The sequence below is a fragment of the Barbatula barbatula genome (genome assembly GCF_947034865.1).
Source record: "Barbatula barbatula genome assembly, chromosome: 8".
Classification (NCBI taxonomy): Eukaryota; Metazoa; Chordata; class Actinopteri; order Cypriniformes; family Nemacheilidae; genus Barbatula; species Barbatula barbatula.
Window position 1 is genome coordinate 9,238,922 of NC_136771.1, and position 18,215 is coordinate 9,257,136.

Consider the following 18,215-nt stretch of genomic DNA (forward strand, 5'->3'; position numbering starts at 1 on the left):
TTTAAGCATAATTGTTTTAACCAAGATAAGTAAGAGATAATATACATCCAGATGGTTATTGCAATATAAACTCAGGCAGACTAGGTTAGCATTATAAAAATAAAAAATTTGACCATAAAGGATATTTTATTATTATTTATTATTACTTACAGTCTTGACAACATAATTTTTATTTACTGATTGTTTAAAGAAAAACATCAAAATATCTCTGTTTACAAAACCTGTCAGAAGCATATCAACAGACACAGTTTTGCTATATATGTTTTTTTTTTGCATGGTCTACAAAAAAATGCAAGGGTCTGAACCCCAGAGAGGAAACGCGTGCAGATCAAATGTATCTTGAATGCACTGTTCATTGCCTTATTTCATCATTGTGTATTTGAAACTGAAAATAAGAATGTATATTTCAGTCTTTCATTTATTTCTCAGAAATACACATAAAATTACTCTTAAGTATAGGCTTAGTGGTGGAAATATGTCTATTTGGCCAGTATTTGTACTCAATCTTTTAAAAATATATAATGAAGTAATTCTAAGTATACTTGGCTTGTAGTTGCTTTTACTCTTATGATTGTGTAGCCTATTACAACACAGTGTTAAAAAGCAAAAATGTTCTATTTAAAGTTTGTAAATAAGTGTGATGTTGGTCTGGTTTCCGGCACAGACTAGTCCTGGACTAAAATAAATGATAGAGTTGTCTAAACTGAGAACAATTTGCACAGACATATCTTTACATCATTGCCATTGTTTTGTATCGAAATGCACACAAGTCATGTTTGTAAAAACGACTTAAATGTCCTAATATAACCGAGCCCTATGTCCTGAATGAATCAAATTCCATTCAGTTCAATTAAAGAAAACCAGTATTCTTAAAAAATATTGACAGTATACTACAAAGTGTCCTTTCATAAAGTAAAGAATCAAGAATGCGCTATTGAACCGTAACGGTCAGTATGCACATGTTATTTTTTTGTATTGCAGGGCAAATGACAAACTTAGTGGTTAACTTTAACTTCAGAAAGTCAGTATACTTCTATAATCTAAAAGTGGACCAAGTTAGTCCCAAATATCTATAAATTAACTACTATAGTATACTTATAATGTTAAACTTACTACAGTATACATCATAATATACTTAAACTTTTCATATATACTTACATTTTTATAGGTAAATCTTTTTTTATGAAATACATTTTGCTAAATTAAATTATATTTCAAGGTATTTCATATGCATCATCTCTCTTTTTTGTTTTGTCGCCTCTTTTTCCTGGATTCTCTGTCATTTCTGTATTTGAGTTAGTTCCTTTTTTGTGTCTGTCCCTCTGTTCTTATCTGTTATACGTTTCTCTGGATTTATCTGAATCGCGCTTCTCGAACCACTTTGCTCATTATTGCATTTGATGATTTTGTTCACCAACTTGTATCGAGTCCCATCCATTTCTCTCTCCCGCTTTTTTAACTTTGCATCCTCGCTCCATCTTGAGCTCCTGTTTCAAGACAATCGAATCATCGTGAGACATCGAACACTTAACGCTATCGTTGACTGATAGAGAGCCTCATACTGCAGTACTTGAGCATAACCCCAGTCTACTGTCTCTTATTTGATTTGGTCTTCTGTCATGCGTTTCACTTCAGTCAAACGTGTGTGTGGTTTTGTGGGGAAGCGATTCCCAGCTGAATTGTAGTTATGAGAGAGATAATCACAAGCTTAATGGTTGGTCATGTGAAGAAATGTTATCTCTTAGTTGGTTAATGCTTGTCTTAGCTCGCAGATCAAAATGCTTTGCCTATAAACATTTTTGCTGGTGTGATGTATACAAAATGTTCATGTCATCAGTTTCTAGATGTATTGTGGCCATTTCACTCCAGTTTCAGACCTTAGGAGAGACATAAAGTCATCCAACAGCAACGTGAAAGACAGCGCAGCACGACAAGACTCGTGAAAACTGTCATAAAAATTGAGGTTATCACATAAAAAAATAATTGTTTTCCTAAATACATGTACAAATATAACTGTTGTGTTGCTTTAAAGTTAATATGAACTTGTTGTCTTTGCAGGATTTGAGGTCTGAAAACGTTTTTGTTATTTTTACCTGTGTGGTGAAGTGCCCCTTTAAGCTTGTCCCGCCCCATGATTAGGTTGCGGGCCTTATTTGGACTATATAAGGGGCATCCCCAGAGTGGTAGGATATTGCGTCATCGGGGTGTTGGTTGCTGGTGCTCGTTTGCTCTGGGGCGAGGTATGTGTTTGTTTGTCATTAGCATGGTTTGTCGTCTAGATGGTGTGGGTGTTTACTGACTTTTCTGTACAGCTGGGGTCTGTCTGGAGGTACGAATCGTACTGCTTGAGGCTTTTCCCTTTATATTGCTGCTATAGTTCCAGGGTAGAAAAGCGCCTACACGTTGTGCTGCGAGTGACTGCCGCTCTACTGCTTGTGCGTGAGGTAGGTGGTTGGTTGCTATAGCTATGGACTAGCATCTAGATCGCTTGCTTACTAACTGTTGTGTCTACATAAACTGTTATTACAAGAACTGAACACTAGAGGGAGATAGAGAAGGGCGCTTGATTAGTGTAGATACCAGAGAGAATGTAAGATGTACATGTGAGTTCGATCTGGATTAAAGAGAGTGAGCATCTAAGAATTTCTTGTGTCATCGCCTCATTTCTTGTTTTGTAAAATTAAGTAACAATATAACAAATTGGCGATGAGGTGGTCTGCATCTATATTAAGTGACGATGGCTGCACTGAACGCTCCGTTTCCAGAGTTATTTCTGCCTTGTCCGGGTGAGCCCAGCATTCCATTCACAACGTGGACCAGGATGTTCCGCAACTATCTTCTCGTCGTGGGAGCTACAGGTGATGCTTGGCCAGAGGCAAGGAAAAGAGCCTTGTTGCTTCATTGCTTAGGAACCGAAGGACAAAGGATTCTTTATATATTTTTTATATATGATACACTGGAGTCTGCTATCACTGCGTTGAGTACACATTTCACCCCTGCCATAAATGTTGTGGTAGAACGTCATAATTTCCGGAAACGAATGCAAGGTGCTCACGAGTCTATAGTGAATTATATTGCTGCACTGCGACAGTTAGCTGCAACTTGTGATTTTCCTAATACAAATGACATGATTCGAGATCAACTCATTGAGCATGTGTCGGATCCTCAAATTCGCGAGAGACTGCTCTTAAGACCTGACCTTACATTGGCAGAAGCTATTACAACTGCGATCCAAGTTGAGTCTGCATCGGAACAAGCAAAGGCCATCGGGGAACGGAGTTTTCCTGTGCAAGCTGTCCAAGTTCAACAAAATGCCGTTCAGCGCAAACCACAAAGAACCACGATTGCAAATACCTTTTCAAATCTTCTGCACCTGCTGCGCATACACGAGCATGTTTTCATTGTGGTTCTAGTGGACACTTGGCTAATGCAAGAGAGTGCCCGGCTACAAGAGCAATATGCAAAAACTGTAACAAAGAGGGACACTTTGCACGTGTGTGTCGTTTGGCTCCTACGCACACAGTTAGACAAGTTGAGTTACCCGAGTACACGTTACTGTTAATTCAAGGATCCAGCATGCAGAATAAAATCCAGTGTGCTGTTGGCATCCAGACGCCTAAGTCCTTTGCAAACGTGGAACTGATCGTGGATACTGGCGCTTCAGTCTCAGTTCGACCTCGATCTGTGTATGAAAAAAACTTCAAAGGTACACAATTGCAGCCATCGACAGTACAACTTGTTACATACTCGTGCTCGCCTATTAATGTGCTCGGCTGTCTGCCAGCTACTGTTATTAAAGACAATGTAGAATGCTCTGCTACCTTTTTTATTGTGGAATCAGGAACTGCTCTAATAGGGATGGACTTGATATCTGCTCTTGAAGGATTTTTATTGTGGTTTAAGCGTGCCTTTACATTTAATATGCTTTATAATACGTTTTATTTATATAGCGCCTTTCCAGAGCTCAAGGACACTTTACAATAAACAAACAACAAAAAAAGGCGGTTGACAAAGACAGCAGACAAAACAACAGTAGATAAGAATTGGGTGAATGGGCAGCACATAAAAAATAAAAAATAGAAATAATAATTATGAATTGTGACATTCTGAAAAAAGGTGAGTTTTGAGCATGGATTTGAATTCAGAGATAGTGTTAACAGAACAGAGAGATCGGGGGAGAGAGTTCCACATTTTGGGTGCAACAACACTAAATGATCGGCCCCCCATTGAAGCAAGGCGATGCCGAGGGACAACGAGAAGGCAAGAGTCAGAGGATCGTAAAGTGCGAGTCGGGGTGTAGGGGAGGAGCAGGTTGAAGAGATAAGGAGGAGCCAAGCCATGCAGAGATTTAAAAGTGAGAAGGAGAATTTTAAATTTAATACGGTAAGCCACCGGGAGCCAGTGAAGATCATGCAGAATTGGGGTGATATGTGCAGAACGCTTGGTGTGGGTTAGTATTCTAGCAGCAGAGTTTTGGATATATTGCAATTTGGAAATGGAGCTGACAGATAAGCCAATGAAAAGTGCATTGCAGTAATCAAGGCGCGATGTGACAAAAGCATGGATGATAGTTTCAGCATCTGAGGTACTAATGAAGGGACGGAGGTGAGCGATACGGCGTAGATGAAAGAATGCTGATTTAGTGATAGAATTAATGTGAGAGTGGAAAGATAGAGACGAGTCAAAGATAACACCGAGATTTTTAACAGTGCTAGATGGTTTGATATGAGAGCCAGCGATCTCACAGGTGAAATTGGTAGGAATGTTCTTAGTGACTGACGGAGGTCCGGTGAAAATAATCTCAGTTTTGTCCATGTTAAGTTGTAGAAAATTTGAATGGAGCCAATCTTTTATTTCATGCACACAAGTAGAAATTTTGTCGGGTGTGATAGATAGAGTTGATGTACAGGTAGTATATATATTTATGATTTCATTATTGATTACTAACCGTGCATAATATGTTGAAAATATAACCAGTGTATGAGTTGGGTTAACCAAGAGTTAGGGGGGTGATATTGAGTGTATTTTCCACAGGTTTTTTGATATGTGTGTAAAGATCAGATTACACACGGAGGCCCATGGAATTTGGTGAGGTGTGGGGTGTTTCCATATAATGTGTTACAGATGGTCCGAAAGCAAAGGAGTGTGAGCTGGTTGGCTGAGGCAGAACAAAGGAGAGAAAGCGGATTGGACGTGTTCCCAGGCTTCCCCAACCCCCCAGCAAAGAAAAGACACCAGTGAAATATTATAAATACCATGTAAAATTGTTTTTTTGGGTCAGTTCTTTGTGTAAGACTTTGCGTCTGAGAACCCACCCAGCAGCTGTTGTATTTTTGAATCTTCTGATCAATAAATTTCAACATTTTCTTAACTGGCCTCTCTCCAATTTTGAACACACAGAACATAGCACGAATGTTCGACACTCTACGCCTTTGCATAGAAGGGAATACAATCACTTCTGCACGGGTTGCCGACTTACCTACTTCTTTTCCTCTGACACCAGTGATGCAGCTTTCCTCTTCTGCACCTGCAACAGGTTGTGTGAAAGGGTTCATGCATAAAGTGAAAGTCTTACACTCCGCTGTACCTGTGCGACAAAAACTGCGACGTCTTCCTTTATCAGTACGTGCTGCTGTGTCTGATGAACTGAACCGCCTTCTCAGCGCAGGTGTAATAGAGAAAATTGATGCTTCATCGTGGATCTCACCGATTGTTGTAGTACAAAAAAAGAGAGGAGGAATTAGAATGTGTGTTGATTTGCGGGAGCCTAATAAGTCAAGTCAAGTCAGCTTTATTTATGTAGCGCTTTTTACAATTTTCATTGTTACAAAGCAGCTGTACAAGAAAAAATGACTATAAGTAAAACATAAAAGGTTATGGAATTCAAAACACAGGTCAAATATCAGACACACAATAAATTCCTATATGCAGTGTTAATTAAATAAGACTAACCAAATTCTAGCAGCCCCCCCGGCCAGGCAAAACAGTGCAAAACAGTATGCAAACGGTGGCGAGGAACCCAAAACTCAATTGGAGGAGAAAAAAAAAATAAGGCTATTATAGTGGATGCTTACCCTCTGCCACACATGGATGAGACTTTAGCTGCCTTGTCAGGTGCAACTGTTTTTTCTACCATTGATCTGGAAAACGCTTATCACCAGGTTCCGCTCCATCCAGATAGCCGTGACTTCACAGCGTTTATAACGCACGACGGGCTGTTTCGTTTTTGCCGTGTTCCGTATGGTCTCGCATCGGCTCCGGCAGCATTCCAGAAAATTATGTCAATAATACTCAAAGATGTTCCCAATGTACAGAATTACTTGGATGACATCATCTGTTTCGGACGTACACAGCAAGACCATGACGTTGCTTTGGATGCTGTCCTCAAACGATTAAGCAAGGCTGGTCTACGAATGAATGAGAAAAAGTGTAACCCAGAAATGCCAATCATTGTGTCCACTGATGCATCAGATCATGGTCTGGGAGCGATATTATCGCAGGTGTACCCAGATCACAGTGAACGCACCGTGGCATTTGCGTCACGAACCTTAACCTCAGCCGAACGGCTTTATTCAACTGTGGAGAAAGAGGCTTTAGCGTGTGTTTGGGCCGTCGAGAAGTGGTGCACATACCTCTGGGGCAGACGTTTTACGCTGCGCACTGATCACCAGGCGCTGACAACACTGCTGTCTACGCTGACGTGCCGGGATGCGCATTTCTCAGTAGTCAGCTCACCTTCTGTGTTTCACTTATGACGTTGTGTATCGGGCTGGCTCATCTAATCATGTCGCTGACTGTCTGTCGCGGTTACCTCTTCCTATCGCTTCTGCTTCTACCTCTGATGATGAGCCAGAGCTGGTCGCCTTACTGTCTACTGCCCTGACTGCGATTTCACCATCCGAGTTCGAAACCGCTGCAGCCTCGTGTCCTGAACTGACCGCTTTATGCACTCAAATCGAAAAAGGGCTATGGCCTGTTTCTGTGGAAGCTGTGCATATCGACCTTCAACCCTACTACAATGTGAGGAATGAACTTAGTGTCAAGGACAATGTGGTGTTCAGGGACACCCGTCTAGTAGTTCCAGTGACATTGAGACATACATTCATTGCTCTCACGCACGAAAGTCACCAGGGAATCGTGAGGACGAAGCAGCGCTTACGCGAATTATACTGGTTCCCTGGAATGGATCAGATGATCCAGACTCAGGTCTCCTCGTGCGAGTTGTGTCAAAGGCTGGATAAATCTGCTCGCACTGTTACCGGGCCCCTCCAACCGGTACCTTTTCCAGATGCACCATGGAGTAAACTGGGAATGGACATTGTTGGCCCGTTTGACACTGCTGGTTGGGACTGTAAGTACGCTATTACCTACTATTCCAAATGGCCAGAAGTTGCCTTTACATTGTCTGTGACGACAGGGGTTGTTATTGATTTTCTCAATGGCATTTTCAGTCGCCATGGTTACCCGGTAGAGTTGGTTAAGGACAATGGGCCACAATTCACGTCGGATGCGTTCACCACCTTTCTGCGAGAAAGAGGCATTGCGGCGGTTCGCACAGCTGTCTATAATCCAGCCGCGAACGGGGCTATAGAACGTTTTAACAGAGTTCTTAAGGACTGTGTACAGTCGGCTATAGTACAATCTAAGCCATGGAAACGTACTGTTACAGACTTTCTTCAAGTTTATCGCTCTACTCCACATGCTACCACGGGAGTTTAACCCTTCGAATTACTCCATGGGCGGAAGATGAGAACAAAACTGAACGTTGCCCTTCATTCCCCTGCAAGCACGCTCCAGCCAACAGATGTTCGCAAGCAAGTTGTTCTTAAGCAATCTCAAATAAAACATTATACTGATGCAAAACGTGGAGCACGACGGCTTATCCTCAAAGAGGGGGACAGGGTGCGAGTGCGCAAGCCTTTTCATGTGCCGAAGGGACACTGCAAATTTTGTGATCCTGTTGAAATTGAGAAACAAGTGGGTCCGAATACCTACTTGCTAGAGGATGGAAGGAAAAGGCATTCCTCACGATTGGCACGAGCTGTTCAGATGCCTGATCCTGCAGCTGAGCTTGCGGAGCAAAGTTCCTTCTGTAATGAAGCTGATAACTTTCCGCGGGTTGAGGAACGTCCGTCAAGAATGCGCAAACCTCCCTCATGGCTAAAAGATTTCGAGACGTAAATGTATAGTTATATATTGCATAGCCTATAGCTTATACGTTCTGTTCTGTTATAATTAAGATAAGCTTGTTTTGGTGCTCAATCAATATATTCAAAAAAATTACTTTCTTGGGTTATCGCTTAATGCTGGAATGAAACATCTTTATGTTTTATGGTAATTAGCCTACTGATAGATTAAGTGGGAAGGAAAATATCTTACGTATTGGGGGGATGTTGTGTCTACCCAAACTGTTATTACAAGAACTGAACACTAGAGGGAGATAGAGAAGGGCGCTTGATCAGTGTAGATACCAGAGAGAATGTGAGATGTACATGTGAGTTCGATCTGGATTAAAGAGAGTGAGCATCTAAGAATTTCTTGTGTCATTGCCTCATTTCTTATTTTGTAAAATTAAGTAACAATATAACACTAACTTTTCCACTCAGTGTTCGCTGGTGTCTGTCGGGAGCTACAGAGCGTACCGGTTGAGGGTTTCCCTCTAAATCGCTGCTGAAGTTCCGGTTTTGTAAGTGAGATCTGATCACGCGTGTAAAATTGCGTGTTGGGAGTGACTGCTGCTCTTCTGCTCGGTAGGTCCATTTTATGGTGTGTATGCAGGCGTGGGACTGTATTTGTTGCATATGTATGACCCGTGAATTCCTCTGTACAGTAAATGGGAGGAAGGAATGGTTTGCCGGATGTTTGAACGGAAGTCCTGCTGATCGGGGGTTAAAGTGGGCGTTGATCACTACGCTGGGTTGCCTCGACGCTGCTGTTTTGCTTTAGTTTATTTGTTTTGGTCAATTTGTTTTACTTTTGTTTATTTGCTTTAGTTAATTTTTTTGGTTTATCTGTTTTGCTTTAACCGTTTTGGTTTATTCGTAATTATTATAATTTACTTTGTTCGGTTTGATAACTGTCTGGCTTACAACTGTTTCGGACAAGGGTTTGTGTACAGCTGTTGCCTACGGCTACCGTACGTTTGTTTTTGTTTTTTCTTATTCTTATATTTTTCTTGCGTTTAGATTGTGATATAATTGCTGTATTTGTGTTTGTGCGTTTTGCCTTGCTACTATCGGTAAGCAACGGTGTATTACTTGCCATCGATAGCTTCTTGCCGGCAATACTAACATTTAGTCACAGTCTTAGGCCCACTAAGCGCAATATGCCTAACTACAGCTCCATAAAGTGGGCCATGACTGAAAAATTTTGGGAATACTTGCTGGGCAGACTACAATCCGCTGAGTCACCTGTCCACCGCAAAACTGGGAGCTACAGAGCAGCGTTGGGCCGCCCAGCTGTCTGCCTTTAACTTCCAGATCCGTTATAGGTCAGGGAAAAGTAGTAAGAATGCTGATGCCCTTTCCCGACAGAATCCCCGGGAAGTGGAGTGCTGGGTGGACTAGCGCTGGGAACTGAAGTGCCGGCTGTGTTGCAGCAAGTGCGGGCAGCTGAGCGGGTGCTTGAGGTACACCAATCAGCGATTACTATCTTGCCTAGTTATTTGGGGGAAGATCAGTTGATGTCCGAGATCTTGCCCTTTTGGAAGCGAAAGGCCCGTCCGGGGATGGATGAACGTCAGCAGATGTCAATTGAGGCCCCTAAGTTGCTCCATCAGTGGGATCGCTTCGTGGAGCGAAACCAGGTACTTTATCGTAGAGTCTATTGTCCTAATGGTGGGGAGGAGGTCTTGCAGCTGCTATTGCCTGCGGTGCTGAAGTCAGAAGTGCTGACACAGTTACATCAGTGTCATGGACATCAAGGCATTGAACGAACTGCTGAGTTGGTTCGACAGCGGTGTTACTGGCTCGGTTTGGCCTCAGATGTTGTCCATTGGTGCCAGGAATGTGAAAGGTGCCAAGTGGCTAAAGACATGCAGCCAGTAGCTCAGAGTTTCATGGGTCATCTTTTGGCCTCGAGGCCAAATGAAATCGTGGCCATTGACTTAACCTTACTAGAGCCATCTAGGTCCGGAGTAGAAAACGTACTTATTATGACTGACATCTTCAGAAAATTGCGGTTCTTACGCGGGACCAACGAGCCGCAAACGTGGCGCAGGTCTTGGTTAATGAATGGTTTTATAAGTTTGGCATTCCAGGTCGCTTGCATTCGGATCAAGGACGTAATTTTGAGTCTCTACTGATCCACCAGCTTTGTGGACTGTATGGCGTGGAGAATTCTTGCACGACTCCTTACCATCCAGCTGGAAACGGCCAGTGTGAGCGTTTTAACCAGACCTTGTATTCTGCCCTCGCATGTACGACGTCTGATTTGTACAGCTAGACAGATAGTTAACAGCAATGAAGAGAAACTCCAGAATTCTTGTTGAGGAATGATGTTTTATCTTTTGAACTCTTTTCTTCCTCAGTTTTATTACTTAGTGTTTTCTCCATTTAAGTCTGTAAGACTGAAATAATAAACAGAAAATAACATTACAAAAGTGTAACATCTGAAGTGTCTCTTACACAATAAACATGAGTTACCCAGTAACTCTCTATACAGTATACAGCATTCTCTATATCAACACTTTCACACAATAAACTACAGCTGTCCTTAATGTATAGTAATAAAACAAACATATATCACCAAATATCACCGCAATATCACCAAACTACCTGTTAGACTGTTACATGTATAATATATACGAATCAACAGATGTAAATAAATCAACTAATTAATCTAAGGCGAAACGCCGAGGCTCGTTGCTGAGCAGATAAATCAGCGAGTCAGAAAAAATAAAGCTTCAAACTAGAGCATACGCGATGAAACTGAAAGAGTCACGAACGTAATAACACACGTTACTTAAAGTAAACATTCATCATACAGAAACCAAAATTCTGACGAAAAAAGGACTTACAGACAAAGATTTAACCAAACTCTGTAATGACGCAGACTCGAGGGTGATTTCCGCACTGTTGCTCGGCTCGAACGCTAGCCCGTACTAACGGGTCCGACTAGGAAACAAACTGAACGCCGAAGGGCGGAACACCTTGCATAATTTGTTGCGCACTCTGCCGGTATCTAGAAAGAGAGATTGGGTGGCATGTCTGCCCCAAGTTTTCTTTTATTATAACACTACTCCGCATCAATCTACTGGTGAGTCACCCCATTTTTTAATGTTTGGCCAGGAACCGCGATTGCCCGTGGATTCCCTGTCGGGTAGGGTGCAGGAACCAGTTGCCGGCAGCGTGCACGAATGGATTCGGGAACATCAAGCCAGGTTACAAGTGGCTTTTGAGAGTGCACAAGAGCATTTACAAATAACAGCAGGGAGACGTAAGGCAAGACATGATCTAACATTTGTGTTTCATTAATTACTTTCTGTGTATCTCTCTTCAGAGTGAGATCAAATTAAAATGTGATCAAGATACTACTTGTATAAAGCAAAAGGTAAACACCTGTGTCCCGTTCCAAATGTTGTGGAAATTTCTTATTCCTTAAACTAGGTGAGTCAGCCCAGACAAACGCAACGCACAGAGAGACATGAAGTTCTTTGCAAATAATTTTATTGTCGTTTAATCTGCATCATAAGCAATGAGCATGGTGTATAAAAAGGCACTCCTTCCTCCTGCACACAAGCATTATATAGTATTCAAACGTGACACCCCTTGCTTTGCCCTCCAGCAAGAATCCCGAGCTGGTTTACGAGAAGTGATGCCCGTTATCCCAAACAGAACTTGCAGAGTGGTATGACGCGTATAGAGAAAAACATGATAAACACCTTGTAGGGAGGCCAACCAGTTGGAGTGGAAAAGGGAAATTATGTGCTGTACAAAAAGTTGATGCAAAATCCAAAAATGGTGTTTTATTGGAAGGTGATAAATATTTACAGTGCAGGAGAAAACAAAAAATAAATAAAAACTGTACAAAAGGAAAAGAAAACAGCAACAATGTGCTTATTTTGGCTAAACTAAATGGCCCAAGTTTGCAACACTGCTCAGTCTTAGAGTCCACCATTAGAACTGCAGAGTCCACCTTTCAGCCAGCAAGCCTATTTATAGGCTGAAGCCCCTCCTATTGAGCATACCAAATCAATCTACAAACAATTTAGTTTGAAATCATCAAATTTAAAAATATAGATACTCAAAACAACACTTAAACCTTTCAAACTAGTTAAACAGCAACCATTAACAGAGGAAGAGTTTAACAACAAATTAAATAGCAAAAACAACTGTTTCTAAATCCCCTCCCCCTCTGACATCACACCAAAATGTTATCCTCCACAGGAAGTGATGTGGCGGTTTCTATAAAAAACTGATTAACCTGGATTATGGGCAGTGTTGCCAATTTAGCAATTTTGTTGCTAGATTTAGCAACTTTTCAGACTACCCTAGCAACTTTTTTTTCATAAAGCACCTAGCAAAAAATGTAGCAATTTTTTTTTGTTATTTGGCAACTTTTAGCAACTTTTGGAAAGTTACTCTAATCCAAAAAACACATGAAACGGCAAGGGCGTGGGGAGCTGGTAAGGGCATCACAACTTCCAATAGGAAAATTAAACTGCAGTAGCCACTGTTCAACCTGAAAAGGGCAGCACCTTTTTACAGCATATATTGTAGAATTAAAACACTTTATACCCAAATGTCAAAAAAACTTACTTGAATAAATGAACAGCATTAATAAAGCCCCAGTCTTACAGATTAAATTAGGGTATATCAACTACCACTGTGCTTTAATTGTTCCGTTAATGTGTTAAAATAATGTGGTAAATTAAAATAGCCTACATAAACTGTAATTGTTCAAAAGTGTTTAACTGTTCAATATCAATGTTGTATTTTAAAAGAAACAATTCTTATCATGAATAAGTGTTGTTTGTATTACTTTTTCAAATGCTGTGTGTGTGTGTATATGTATGTATATATATATATATATATATATATATATATAATACAAACAATAATATCTACGTATTACATATAATGAGCGTAGTTTTGTGTTGCGATTACGTAATGACGTCACAACGTCATTTAGCAACTTTTAGCAACAAATCGTTTGTGGAAATTATGTGGAAAAATAAAGGTAATTCCCATACGAGTTAATATGTGTTCTGGCATTGTTATTTTTGGAAAAATAATTACATCTTTAAAGAAAATGTATTAAGAGTTGAAAACTATAACAAAACACAGCAGCAACAAACTTTAGACTAAACAAAACTAAAACTCCATAACACTTTCCTTATGTGTACACAGATGTAACTATTGCCGGCAATGCGAAGTATTCATGAAATGGGTGTCTTTGTAAGTCCAAGTTTATAGTCACCAGGTTAACCTGTGACACACCTTAAAAAACCAAGATAGAATAACAGGAAGAAAACCAAAGATAAACACTTCATGAAGCAAGACTAGAAAATTTCCATTACATATGACAATATGTCATACTCTTGACATTTTAAACCTGTATGGCTATCTTTCTTCTGCAAAACACAAAAGAAGATATTTTGAAGAATGTTGGTAACCAAACAGCGACGGCATCCATGCACTTCTATTGGCATTAAAAAAATGCACATTTGGAAATCCGATGGACAGCAACGATATAGCTGCACATCAACCCCTGCAGGGGACACTGGGCAGTGCTTTATACCTTCTTTTAAGAGTTATTAGTAATAAGTAATTCAACATTTTAGTGGAGAGAGTAATTTGTCCGGTAATCTTTACACTATTATTATTGATTAAGTAGTAGGTAACTCATTAATTACTTTTTCAGATTAACTTGTCGAATACTGGTGAGAAGTGCAGGTACGCAAGAAACAGTAAAGGTATGCTAAATATTAATATAGAGAAGAACTGGCATGTACCGGCCCACTTCAAGCACTGACACTGGGGTGTTACAATGCCACCTATTTAGATGACCACTCAAGTGAAAAATTCAAAGTAAAGTATCTGTAAAATCCATAAAAATCCATTTTTAAAAACATTTACAGTATTCAATCATTAATATTCATTAAAAAAATTGAAAAAATCTTGATTAAAATAGTACTTTATTTTCATTTTAAAGGAATGTTTTTATTTTTGTAAATGTTTTATTGATGCGGAAGAGAAAACAAATATGCAGTATATTAAATGCTGTTAAAAATAATCTCAGGTCTCAGTCTTCTCATCCATGAGACCCTTTCGTTCGAAGGCGCATATGTAATTTTTTCTGACTGAACAAGAGTCATCATTCCATTTGCCAACATCTGAAAATGAAAGAGAAAGATTAACATACCTAAAATGTACAGTATGTAAATGTCAAAAAATTATTGATATTGGCTATTGTGTTGTATTTTTGAATATTAATACATTATGTTTGTCAGATACTTTTACTCAAAGCAACAGTTTTTGTTTTGTGGGGCTCAAACCCATGATAGCACAATCTTCACAAACATTTAACCAAAATATTTGTCAAGTCTCTTTTTCTTTTTATGTAATTTTAATGTCATTGGCTAATGTTGTTTGACTGGCTGAAGAGATCTAAAACCCAAATTCCCAAAGCATTTGTAAAACTTATTTTGAAAAATAAGAGAACAATATTTCACACTTTTTGTGAACAATATTTTGTAAATCTATTATTTTATGTAGCAATCTGGCTCCCATCAAATTCTCTGCTTTTTTCACTGAATCCATTTCCTCTCTTACGGTTCCAGTTCATCTCCAAACATTCTTCTGTTGCTTTGAAAAGGTGGTTGGGCTCCCCAGGTGTCCAAATTTGATAGTCCCAGAAAGTACCATCAATCCAAAGAAATTTTCCAGACTAAAGGGGTGAAAAAAACAGTGTATATGTGATATAATATTTGTCCTAATTGTTGAACCTCCACGCATTTCTTTTTTTACCTTTAAAAATTCAAAACCTCCAAGCCAGACGCGCAGGTTCCTTGGGTTAAACTTCACCACAATGGCGAGCAAGTCATTATTGTCTCTTTTATTATGCACCGACACCAGGTGTCCACCAGGGGCTTTAGCTCTACAGCTGAACTGGGTTTAAAAAAAGAACAAACTTTTAATTACTATAATAGTTATCCTAAATATCCTATATACTGTATGATGTAAAATAATTCCACATATGCAGACTAAAAATTTCCAATGCTACCTCTGCCTGAGAGAAGTTTAAAGGGTTTTTGAAGTATTGGACGCAGAACTTGTCCAATTTGAACCAATTGTTAAAGCCATCAACATTACAGTATTTAGGCAATTGACTATATGCTGTGACGTTCACATAGCCGGTCGAACCTCCTAAATGACAAAATTACATTGATCACATTATTTTTCTTGGACACATCATGACCTTTTCGTCAACAAATAATGCATTAAAGTATTAAAAATACCTCTCTTCACAGTCAAAACGTTACCAGTCCCCCAAAGAAGTGTTAACAGCCAGATAAACCTTGTTCCTGATTTATACTGTGAAAGCGAAAATGTGTATAAGTATTTTGCCAAATTGCATGTAATAATATGTCTTTATTCATTCAAAAAAGTTTTTTTAAGTATGTCTGCCACCCCATAGGCCCTATCTACAAATAGTTACAAATTCTCAGGAAAAACGTTAAGATTAAACTCTTTGAAGAATAAAACATCAGTTTAGATATACTGACATTTACAGCTATAATGTTTAACAGAGATGTTTTTTGTTACTGAAATAGACATTATTTACGCAAGAATAGCTTTAATTCCACAATATTATACTTGTTATTTATTGTATGCAAAATATATTTGTGGTAGAAGGACTTACCATCTTCCAGGTTTATCTTCTATCTCTCTTTACAGTAACTTTTGAATTTGCCTCACCTTGTGCTACCTATTTTATACAGTACCATTCTGATCATTTTCACAACTCCTCCCTCATCTCTGAATCACACAGGGAACTCTTTCACACATACTGTAGACACTACACTGGCTGGCCTTAACTTTACAGCTTACAGTTGCTACTCACCCTATTGTCTTAAATGTAAATGTAAATGTTAACATCTATGGTTCTCCGGTGTTGCAACTCTTGTGTTTTCGTTCTTGGATTATTAAAGTTGCTTGTTTTGTATCTCCTCGTCTGTAGTCCTTGGTGTTCCATTACAGAATAAGACAGCTTTTTTGTATATTTTGTAGCTTTCATACAACACATACTCAGTGTAAACTTGCATTGACACTTAGGCCTACTGTAAGTCACTTTTCAAATGCATACATTTTATTGCACTTAATAAAATATTCAACAGTGTGATGCCTTCAAACTAAAATGCTGAGCTTTTCCGAACTGTCAGATTGATACTATGGGAAATTTTAGAAAAACTTTGACATGCCACACTTTTTGGGATGTTTGAAGATCGAAGTATGAAGAGTGTAGTATATACGCATTGCACGAGCCTCGTCAGGCTCATAATCTAGGGCCCCTGCTCTTCGCATTATTCATGCTACCTCTAGGAGATATAATAAAGCGACACATAGTTATCTTTCACTGATATGCTGATGATTCTCTACTTTATATTTCCTCAAAGCCTCATGAAACACAGCAGTTCCATCGAATAATAGAATGCATAGTCGATATTAAAAACTGGATGAGTAAAAACATTTTATTACTGAACCTGGACAAAACAGAAGTGTTATTTATTAGACCTAAAACCGCCAAAAGTAACAACCAAGAATCCTGCTTAACTACTGACGGATGTAAAACCTTAATCTTGGCATTTTATTCTATAGAAATCTATTTCGCCAACACCTGTAAAGCTGCGTTTTTACATCTTAAGAATATATCTCAACTACGTCATATGCTGTCACTATCAGATGCAGAGAAGTTAATTCATGCATTCATGTTTGGTGTTTGCCTTGCAGGCTTATTACAAAGACCTCAACTGGTCCAAAACGCGGCAGCTCGAGTTCTTACATGTGCAAAAAGTATGAGCGTATTTGCCCAGTTCTGTCAAACTTGCACTGGTTACCTATAAAGCATCGCAATAATTTTAAAATCTTGCTTGTTACCTATAAAGCCCTACATGGTTTAGCTTCTCAGTACTTGAGTGAACTTCTCTTGTATTACAGTCCTTAACGTGCACTACGCTCTCAGACATCCGGTCAGTTGGTAATTCCTATAATTTAAAAAACAAGTGCAGGTGTTAGATCCTTTCCTATCTAGCGCCAAAACTTTGGAACAGTCCTCCCTGTACTGTCCGGAAGTACATACACTACACTTCCATAATATAAATCCTCGAAGGTTTAAGCTGCATAAGATAGTTCAACCGGAACCAGGAAGGAACACTTCCAATAACAACTGATGTTCTTGTTGCATCAAAGAGTGCAGAACAGGACTCTACTCTCAGCCAGTCTTGTCTCATTGTTCCAAGGTTACGACAGCGGGCAGGATGTTGTCATGATTCTGTTTCATCATGTAATATCTTTCTTGGTCTTTTGGCAGAGTCATGGCAGGGCCTCATGTTTTGTGTGGAGAAAACATATTGTTGGACTTGACATGATGTGCTTTCTCGTTTTTGCCCCGCCCCTCTTGTTACTCGTTAGCTTTCCATCACCTACCTATTGTTATCTTCCCTTGTTAGTTCCCCTATATAATGCCCTTGTGTTTTCTGTCCTGTGCTGGTTCGTTTTGTATTATCCTCTTGTTGTGATCTACCTCCTGAAATTCTAGTTTGTGAAGATTCCTGTTTCACATCATGGGTTGTGCATATGGGACAGAGCCTCCGCACGGGAGTTCTTTGACCCAGGTTGATAGGACATCTGAAACTGGAAATGTGTAAAAAAAACATTGACATGTGTTTAACCATTTAGGGTCTTTGAGGTACTGGAGGTTCTTGTGATCTGTTAGAATGAGATCTAGCCAATGCCTCCACCCTTCCAATGTCAGTTTCACAGCCAGTAACTCCCGAACTTCTAATTTGACTCAAGATTCCATTTTCCTGTAAGGTTAAAAGCGTCCATTTTCAGAGAAAAGACCTTAGATGGACTTTACATTCAACATGATAAATAGATTGTCACCTCATGCGTGATACCACATCCCCGTTATCACACCTCAATCACAAATGGTCTAAAGTTCATCACTCTTCATCATGCACAAAATGACCTTCTAAAATAAAAGTGCCTTTT

At 39.6% G+C, this 18,215-nt stretch overlaps 1 protein-coding gene and 1 long non-coding RNA gene across 2 annotated transcripts; both read right to left on the minus strand.

Moving 5' to 3' along the window:
* Positions 1-8: 8 nt before the first annotated feature.
* Positions 9-11,103, minus strand: LOC306897463. The gene is made up of 3 exons (XR_013787012.1): positions 11,018-11,103; positions 5,480-10,567; positions 9-3,682 (listed from the first exon to the last, which is right to left on the minus strand). It is a non-coding gene; the product is annotated as an uncharacterized lncRNA (long non-coding RNA).
* Positions 11,104-14,122: 3,019 nt separating this feature from the next.
* Positions 14,123-15,944, minus strand: LOC306897102 (lectin-like). The gene is made up of 6 exons (XM_079461582.1): positions 15,865-15,944; positions 15,461-15,536; positions 15,226-15,368; positions 14,970-15,110; positions 14,775-14,889; positions 14,123-14,335 (listed from the first exon to the last, which is right to left on the minus strand). The coding sequence occupies exons 1-6, from the start codon at positions 15,865-15,867 to the stop codon at positions 14,238-14,240; spliced, it is 576 nt and encodes a 191-aa protein (XP_079317708.1). The 5' UTR covers positions 15,868-15,944; the 3' UTR covers positions 14,123-14,237.
* Between the last annotated feature and the right edge of the window lie 2,271 nt (positions 15,945-18,215).